At 48.6% G+C, this 9,723-nt stretch overlaps 1 protein-coding gene across 1 annotated transcript; it reads left to right on the top strand.

The window, feature by feature from the left end:
* Nucleotides 1-1,393: 1,393 nt before the first annotated feature.
* Nucleotides 1,394-7,123, top strand: LOC122368907 (lysosomal Pro-X carboxypeptidase-like). The gene is made up of 8 exons (XM_043343227.1): nt 1,394-1,531; nt 3,060-3,200; nt 4,121-4,404; nt 4,757-4,914; nt 5,360-5,529; nt 5,811-5,978; nt 6,227-6,496; nt 6,833-7,123. The coding sequence occupies exons 1-8, from the start codon at nt 1,445-1,447 to the stop codon at nt 6,989-6,991; spliced, it is 1,437 nt and encodes a 478-aa protein (XP_043199162.1). The 5' UTR covers nt 1,394-1,444; the 3' UTR covers nt 6,992-7,123.
* The last annotated feature ends 2,600 nt before the right edge of the window (nt 7,124-9,723 follow it).

The raw sequence follows: 9,723 nt of genomic DNA, 5'->3' as shown, positions 1-9,723 counted from the left end.
ATGGCCAGCATAGACCCTGAGCGGTAAACTGGTGCCACAGAGCCCCTCCGACCCGAGGGGTCCTCTGAATGCGATAGGGGGGGGGACTAGATGGCACGTGCCTCCTGAGTCCTGGGACCCCCTGACTACGCTACTATTTCATATGCGTCATGTCAGGTATTTTGGGCTTGCACCCCAACTTGAAGAATTTTCCTGGGCCCCTGTGACAATATATTGTATTCATTATAGGTATTCGTCATTAGCTTGCACTCTCTGCAATCTGCCCATACTATTATTTGTCCCTAGACGCGCTTACAGAGAGCAGGGATAAGCCCATACAGTCAACGGCCTGTTAGTTTCGCAAACAGCCGCCAGGGGCGCTAGGGTCGCCTATGTTGTGAGATAGGGCAAACTTCTCTCGCTCGGCGCCGCCTGGGGGTTAAAATTTGCGGGAAAATAACAATGCCACGCCCTTTCCACATGAGTGGGGCACAATAAAATCGATGGAGCACCTTGCATTGCGATTAGTGACACACCCTAATGCATGATGACCTCGAGGTCACGTGACCTGAGGTCAACCTTTGACCTTGACCTTTTGAGGTCAACACATATATCATTCGATGCGGATTGACGAGAGGATCACGATGATGCCCTTAGTTTGTTCCTATCATGTCTAATTCGAAAGTTATTCGAGAAAAACTCTCCATATTTAGTGCCGCCATTTTGACTTTTTCGACCCCTGGGACGTCATCTTTGACCTGACCTGAAAATGACCTTAGTAAAAATTGTAGACCTTGTCCGTGCGTATCCGATGCCGTTTACCGCTTGTCGCTATCTTGCTTCGTTCTCGAGATCTCAGGGGGGGCAGTCATCCGCCCCCCCCCCCGTCGGTACGAAGTTGGCGCAGACCCCCGTCGGTGCGAGTGTTAAAAATGACGGGCAATGTAAATATTACATTTCTATTTTCTACGTTATAACTCAACGATCTCAGAGTGCGTTCTCTTCGATAAGAAGCACTTGTCTCTCATCGTCGTCCGAGTCCAACGCTGCAAAACATCGCTGTATATAACTTCATAAACAAATAAGATTGGCCTTGAATAATTATGCAACTTGGCTGGGCATCCCTGACAGTGACGTGACGGAAGGGCAGGCCACTGGACTGCGTGAAACATTTTGCCCGCGTTGTGTCCACTTTTCTTGTTTCTTGGGCCGCTAAAACTCAGTTCTCACTTCCTCTTTCTGTCTTCTCCTCTCCCGGCATCCGTCCTGTATTCGCGCTATCAGCCGTGGTCCGCTTTTTGCTCTCCGATCATGTGACCGCGGGAAGGACATCCAACCCCGTATCGCCACCTCCCCTCGCGGTACAAAGTGCGGTCATATGACTGCCGGTTTATCGGGCCGAGCGGAGGCTCGCTGGGCACACAGGCGACACAGTGCGCCAGTGGTGTCACCGCGAGCAGGCAGGATGTGGTGTCGCGTGCTGTTGCTGACTGCGCTCTGCGCCTCGCAGGCGCTCGGCTACGGCTACAAGACCTACTGGTACACCACACAGGTAGGCTGGAATCCGCTCTCACTGCTCGCAGAGAACTGGATGGATATAATTATAGACCCCTTGCTGTTTCGCCCGGTCCTAAGCTCCCGTTCCCTGTATGTTATATAACATGACACCAGTATAACGCCTTTTGGGGCGACTAACGGAGCGAGCGAGAGGGTGGGCCTTGCACGTGCGAAATTGCAAGGGGGTACCTCCAACTGACTTGTGCACGGCACCCTTCTAACCGGTCTCTAGCGATGTGCCAAATTTGGGCACAATCGGCCCAGCCGTTCTCGAGATCTGGAAGCGGCACCCTGCACGTGCGCACGTGCAAAATGGGTCCCAACTGACTTGTGCACGGCACCCTACTAACCGGTCCCTAACTGTGTACCAAATTTGAGCGCAATCGGTCGAGCCGTTCTCGATATCTGGAAACGACCCCTGCACGTGCGCACGTGCAACAGCGCCCCAACTCTGACACATGGATATGCAGTGCCTAGTGGGTGCCTACCTACATGCCAACTTTCAGCGCAATCGGCCAAGTAGTTACCGAGATATTGCAACTATTACAAAAGTGACACCTCTTCGTTTTGCACGTGGCACGTGCATAAGGGGTCACCCACATGCATCGAGAACCGTCCAATACTTGGTAGAAGGAATGAAGCTACCCTACAAAAATTACCGCATGTAAATCGGTCAAGTGGTTGCTGAGATATAAGCGTCGCAGAACCGTGACCACGGCCGGCCGGCCGGCCGGCCGGCCGCTCATACTCAGAAATTTCCGTTATTCTACGTAAGACTCCGCTCGCTTCGCTCGCTCCGTAATCATATGTATATGAGGTCACTGAGGTCATTTGAGGTCAACGAAGTTTTCCGTCAACGTTTGCCGCATCGAACGACACTCGACTGGATAACGTCCTCACTTGACGTGATTTGACTTCATTTAGACCGAAAGCCCAAGGCCCGTGGTAACCTTATCTATTTAGTTGAGAAATTTATATAAGTTGACGCAAAAAAACATTCCGAACAGACCGAACACGATGATACCAACATCGTTGTTCAGCGACGTCGAATGACCCATCTACGCTTTGTTTAAAAAAGGTTAAACCGAACGTTGACATAAGGTCAAGGTCAGGGTAAAATGGACAGGTGAGGGCATTGAGTGGTAAATCCGTCGGTAACCCTTGAACTCATTCGACGATGGGGGTCGTTGTCCGTCTCGCACCAAACAAAAGGTGCCGGGTGTGAAGGAACTTGGATAAAGAAATGCATGGGCTATGCATATAGTTGTATTAGAGGTCACCGGTCTGTATAAATTGTCACACTCTTCTCGCTTTTTAAACCCAAACCAGCGATACAAATCCTTCACCCACACGAAGACGGTCTAATCCGAAAGCAACTCTCCAAGTACGAGCAGCAAATGCGAGTGGCTGAGTCGATTTTTGGATAACTTGCCAACAAGTTAACTTCACTTTGGACACAAGATGTGTCCTCATTCATTGCATGCTCCTTTGATAACTTCCCGTTCTCTTTTTCTGTGACGCAGGTGGACCACTTCAGCTTCGCCAACAATGACGTCTTCGAGATGAAGTACCTGGTGAACGACACATGGTGGAACGGCAACGGTGGGCCTATCTTCTTCTACGCCGGCAACGAGGGCGACATCGAGCTCTTCTTGGAGAACACCGTACGTCTCTGGCGACAGTCGTTCAGAGAATGTGACGGGATTTACGTGTTGATTAAGGCGATAAACGTACCTAATAGGCGTAGACGTTACCGCAGCGGCGATATTCCTACATCATGGACAATAAAAAAAGCTTGGTTCTTTTGACTGCCAAAATGACGAACGTCTCACCCAGATCACATTTCACCTTACTTAGGACGTTTTTCTTTACCACATGATGCTTTTTTGAGATCGAATGATGCTCGAATTATAGTGATAATCGAATTGTTTTTTTTTAATAATATTACCATTAATGCTAACAGTGATTTGTTACGGGCCCACTTTACATTTGAAAAAGCTATGCTTTATTCAAATGCATTTACTTTAACAGAAGGTTTATGTAGCAATTAACTGATAGTTAGACACACGAGAAAATAAATGCAAATGCTAGCTATTACATCGATTCTCTCGTGCACACTGTCTGGAATAATGGCCCAAATGTATTTTCCTATCAGCATTGCCGATGGACGAATCGGCTGACAGTCCATCTGCAAGGACCTAAGTGCACTTCAGCGCTGGTATCGATAAGATGAGGATCAGTCTGCGTACACAGAAAGCGCGCATGGTGTGGTCCCGATATGTCAGTGGTAACCATCGACTTAGTATTGAATTTATACCTCAATTCGTAAGATAAAACCAAAATACCTGCATTGTGATTGCAATGCAGGTATCAATCATAATTGATTGATACAGCAATCATAATTGTGATTGCTGTATTACTGCATTTTTTTATTCCCTCAACGGAACGTTAACTCGAATTTTATCAAGGGGCCGTTTCCCTTTTGCACAATCATTTAAAAGTTCATCCTTTTCACCCCCAGTCCCGTATCGCATTCCTTGACAGTGTAACAGACTAACTTTAATCATACTTCGTCTTTTCATAGGGCTTCATGTTCGACATCGCCCCGGAGTTTTCTGCGCTGATCGTGTTCGCCGAGCACCGTTACTACGGCCAGTCGCTGCCGTACCCGAACTCGTCCCTGAGCGACCCGAGCAAGGCCGGCTACCTGACCTCGGAGCAGGCGCTGGCCGACTACGCCGACCTGCTGACGTACATGCGGGCCACGCTGCCGGGCGCTGGGGACAGCCCGGTGATCGCCTTCGGAGGCTCCTACGGCGGCATGCTGGCCGCTTGGTTCCGCGTCAAATACCCGCACGTCGTTCAGGGGTGAGTGCATGTAACGTGCGATGGTCAGACACAGGTTGATTTCTTGCTTTTGCAGTTAATCTTTTATATGCAGCCGTTCAAATTCTTTGACGGTACTCGACAGATGAAACGCGGATATTGTCCAAAAATCATTTTTTTAACCGCGGTGAGAAAATGTTATGATCCATCCCGCCTTTTTTTCAATGTCCTACATGTCTATGTGCATTGTAGGTATGTACATATCTACGTGTCACCAAAATATGCCCTTTACTTACGTAGCTCATTATACCCTATATAATACCACAGCATGGTATTAGGTACTTCGGTGAGGAACTGTAAAAATCGTCCACGTTTACACGTCGTTTATCTCCAGGGCGATCGCGTCTTCGGCCCCGATCCTGCAGTTTACGGACATCACTCCGTGCCAGGCCTTCAGCAAGGTAGTCACCCAGACGTTCGCCAAGGACAGCGAGGAGTGCCCGCGTGTCATCAGGAAGTCCTGGGACGCTATCGACCGGCTCTTCGAGACACGTACGTGTTTGGTATCCGGTGTTTTTGTTATGGGGCAAATAACCAGCAATATTGCGATGGCGGTGGACACATTTGTCATATTCGTGAAAGGGCGTACACAAGTTACTGACCTTTATTGCATTATTGCTTACCGCCCTCTTTCCGTGTCATGCTGGATTATGGATATACATATTATACTTATCTACCAAACGGTACATACAGTTTGACAACTTGGTTTCTAACACAAAAAAAAACGGTGGCAAATTTTAATACGGACGGAAATTTTACCACTTTCATAATATCAGCGACACCGCGACACAAGGCCTGAAATTTCCCGAAAATGAAATAAAATAATCTAAAAGAAAAGAAAGTAAAATAAAATAAAATAGAATAAAATAAAATAAAATAAAATAAAATAAAATAAAATAAAATAAATGTTCAATAAAAATGGTTTTCGCGCCCACAGAGGAGGGTCTGGACTGGCTCAGCTCGGCCTGGAGGCTCTGTAAGCCGCTGAACGGCTCGGAGCTGGCCGACTTCCGTATGTGGCTCTCCGACATGTACAGCAACTACGCCATGATCGACTACCCGTACCCGGCCAACTTCCTCTCGCCGCTGCCCGCATTCCCCGTCAAGGTTGGTAACTAGCGTCCTGCATCCATGCAGCTCGGTATAATATTGAAGTAATGTTCACACAACGGCTGAAGAAGGCAGTATGGCGGCGTTACAGCGGTAGCCTGCGACAGTCACAACTCACCGACAGCCTGTTAGCTTTGAGTATGTACTCTTCACTTTTCCGTTCACCGAGCGTCCAGTTGCGTAACTAGCAGCTGCGTAACCAGCTCTCGTGGGACCAGTCATGTTATAACTGACGGTTGACTTCTCATCCTCATGACTTCCTGCGTTCATATATGTAGGTGGCCTGCTCCTACCTGCACGACGACCACGGCGATGACGACAAGTCGCTGCTGACCAACCTCTACGACATCATCAACCTCTACTTCAACTCGACCGGCGGCGTGGACTGTATCGACTCGTCCAGCCAGGGCACTGACTCACTCGGAGACGACGGATGGTACTTCCAGGTCAGTGAGGTCACCGAGAGCTGAAACAAAGTCGCAAAAAGGGAAACGAAAGGAGCGCCAGGCCTGGGCTGTTTCATTGCCAGCACGTTTATACCCTGAGCTTATAAAAAGAACGTGGTAAAAAGAAGAAGAAAAATCTAAATAAATTTTGATTGTACATAGAAATATCAATTGCGCGTTAGGCAGCCGTATATTAGGCCTACATCCTCGTGCATCGCTAAAGAAAATCGCTTATAATTTTCTGGCAGGCCTGCACGGAGATGATCATGCCCATGTGCAACGACGGCATCAACGACATGTTCTACCCGTCTCCGTGGAATCTCACCGAGTATACGGCCGACTGCAAGCGCAAGTACGGCGCTCCGTCCCGCCCGCTGATGGCCCCGCTCATCTACGGAGGCATCAACCTCACTGCCAGCAGCAACATCGTCTTCGCCAACGGCCTGCTCGACCCGTGGTCTTCGGGCGGAGTGATGCGCTCGCTGTCCGATACACTCGTCTCGGTCATCATTCCCAACGTGAGTCGTGACTCGTGATAGTCGTGCAAGTCGTGTCGTGGTAGTGGTTTTACGTAGTCCCATCTGACACCCTAATCTCGGTCATCATCCCAATGCGAGTCAGTACCTGGTAGTCCTCACTGCTAGTTGTGCTGGTCGTGTTAGCCGTGACCTTTATAAGAAGATAGTGAGGCGTTCGCCTGTTTTCAAACTAGCCAACGCTTTCACAATCACGGGTCCCAAATGAACATGCGTTGTAACAGACCAGTACCTAAATGAAATGCCGTATAAGCAAAGCTAGTTCTTAAACTCACCAATTCTTGACACCAAATCTGACTCCCACCGTGACATTGTCAGGGCGCTCACCACCTGGACCTGCGGGCGTCGGACCCGGCCGACCCTCCCGATGTCATCGAAGCCCGCCGCGTGGAGCGCGACTTCATCGGCGTCTGGATCGCTCAGTACACAAAGACGGCTGACAACAACCAGTTCAACGCCGCCAAACGTCATTGGTAGGCGGTGGCATCGACAGCAGCCAGCCACGGCGCACAGAGTCAGGAGTGCCTGTTCATCAGTTAGAAAAAGACAAAGTGATTGAATGTATGCCATATGAAATTGTCAAATAAATGAAGTCTCGTAATTACGAAGGAGATTATTTGTGCTTTCATAAAAGTTATCTCAATACCTAGTGTGAAGACGGGGATCGATCTTCGATTGAAAAAAAAAATGTGCCTACATTATTTCACTACGAATGGGTATGAGGGAGACACTATTGCGCCGTTCTATTAATCGCTATTCCAGAATTGGAGGATCAAAAGCATGCGATAGCATGCTTTTGCATCCGGAAATTCCCATTGGTGGGTCGCTGAAGAAAAGTTCGGCCAAGCCTGTTTGTCAGTATGTGAGTGAGTATGTGAGTGAGTATGTGAGTGAGTTTGTCCAAGCCTTTTTGGACCTGGAGTCAAAATGGGTGGACCGATCGGGACGAAAGTGGGACCGTTCGACTCGTCTCCGGCGAGGTAAACTTTTGGTACTGGCCTCGGTTCGCTCAGTGCTTCGTGGCACATGCTATTCCGCTTCAAAGTTTCGGTGACACGAAATTTTTTGTCAAGGCTACAGGTCAACCCGAGGTCACGGACAAAGCCACACTGGCGGGACACATCGGTAACACCTTGAACCAGTTTCCAGGGGGGTCACCGTCTGCGAGGGGTGCAGGCTGCACGTGCTGGGGGCGGAAAACCGTTTTGACGTGAGGTCCTCTGGCTCAAAGAAATTTTGAGCTATCAACCTCAAAATCGGTTCAATGGTAGTCTCAGGCAAGGCCTCCAAAATAGTGCACATTTGGTTGAGCTTAACTCTGTAGTGCACGAGCTAGGTACGTGCAAGCCGATTGCACCCCTTCGTGCGTTGCCACGCCTGCAGGGTAAACGGCCGCTCTAACTGGTTCAAAACTTGCAGGTCATAAGAAGAATACATTGAGTCGTAACATTCCGGCGAGATAATATCCCAGGGGTGCAAGCTGCGCGTGCGGGGGGCGGATAACGGTTTTGACTAGGGATCCTCTGATCCCGGGAAACGTCGATCTAGCGACACAAAAGTCGGTACACTGATAGAACTAGACACACGCTAGATGATGTTATGAAAATGACTGCACTGGGGTGCCTGGGACATGAACTATGCACGTGCAGTTAATTCATACCATACTGTAGGAAGATATCCGCACCAATCTCACGTGCTTCGAAGCATTTTTGGGATGTTTCGTTTGGTTTCAGGTTCAGTCCAAGCTCAGTTATACGGCCTTGAAGCTCAGTCTGGGTTTCGGTGGTTTGGCCCGGTGTGTGCCCTCAGTACCGTTCCTCCAATTCTGGCCCAAGGCAACGCAAGAGCGCTGCCGGCATCTAGTTTATATAAGAAGCAGCCTTTAAAACTGTCACAAGGCAACCTTTCCGATTGTGGTAAAGGACAAAGATACCAAATCTAAATATGAGAAATTCCAGGCTCTCAAAATCGGGCAACCGGTCTGGGACTACGGTCTCATGCGCATATAAAGGCGAGCTTCAGCTTCTTGCTAAAGACCCTTCATGTGTTGAATGCCTACCACTTGTTCCACTTATGATTGGTAATGGCTACTCATGTCCCGAAACATCCGATCCGATTAACATCTCGTGACAAAGGCTCACAACAGGCTGGTAAGCTGCATTTTCCTAGCAAGAAGCAGCCTTTAAAACTGTCACAAGGCAACCTTTCCGATTGCATGGTAAAGGACAAAGATACCAAATCTAAATATGAGAAATTCCAGGCTCTCAAAATCGGGCAACCGGTCTGGGACTACGGTCTCATGCGCATATAAAGGCGAGCTTCAGCTTCTTGCTAAAGACCCTTCATGTGTTGAATGCCTACCACTTGTTCCACTTATAATTGGTAATGGCTACTCATGTCCCGAAACATCCGATCCGATTAACATCTCGTGACAAAGGCTCACAACAGGCTGGTAAGCTGCATTTTCCTAGCAAATACCTACAGCTAGTGCCTTAGGTATATGGCTGTTGTTCTACGAAGAAGGTGCCATATTCCAGCTTTATCGTGTATCCGGTCTTTCTGCCGTCGCCCCCTACCGACCACCACTAGCATCACACTTATTTGCCTCTTTGACATCTTCTTTGACGCCCCATCGACCTCGATAAGCTTCTTTTCGAGGTTTATACCGATTGATCCGAGCTGGTTCCCGTTAGTCTCTCAGGACATGAAAGGTAGCGTGCAGGTGCGGTGGCCCTGGCGTGCAGAACACTCGCACCACCCTGCACTAAGCTCAGCTTCGCCACCCTGCCGCTAGGCGAAGCGGCTCATCGAGTGCAGCGTAACTAGAAACCGAATTCGTCGAACCTTGATAAATCTAGTTTAAAGGGACTATCCCACCTTCTAAAATGTTGTTAAAACCAGTTAAATTGTGCCCGACTTTATAGATTGGATGACCAGGAACACGGTTCTGGCATTTATTTTTCATTAAACATCTTAGGCTTCCCATATTCCAAACACAAACTTTCAAATATGTGACGTCACAGCCCAAAATTACCTCCTTCCCCAGGCCACATTACTGTCATAAAGCTGATTCTTTTTACTCTGTAGGCACCACAACAAAGTTCAGACCAAGTTTTAAGCGATTTTTCAACGAACAAACCTATTTAAATCAGAATGACCAAACGAGGTGACGTCACACTAACGGTCGCTCCATGTTGAAGATAGGGCCT

The sequence above is a fragment of the Amphibalanus amphitrite genome, unplaced genomic scaffold (assembly GCF_019059575.1).
Source record: "Amphibalanus amphitrite isolate SeventyFive unplaced genomic scaffold, NRLGWU_Aamphi_draft 000989F_arrow, whole genome shotgun sequence".
Taxonomy (NCBI): domain Eukaryota; kingdom Metazoa; phylum Arthropoda; class Thecostraca; order Balanomorpha; family Balanidae; genus Amphibalanus; species Amphibalanus amphitrite.
This window is presented reverse-complemented; position numbering and strand designations above follow the sequence as displayed.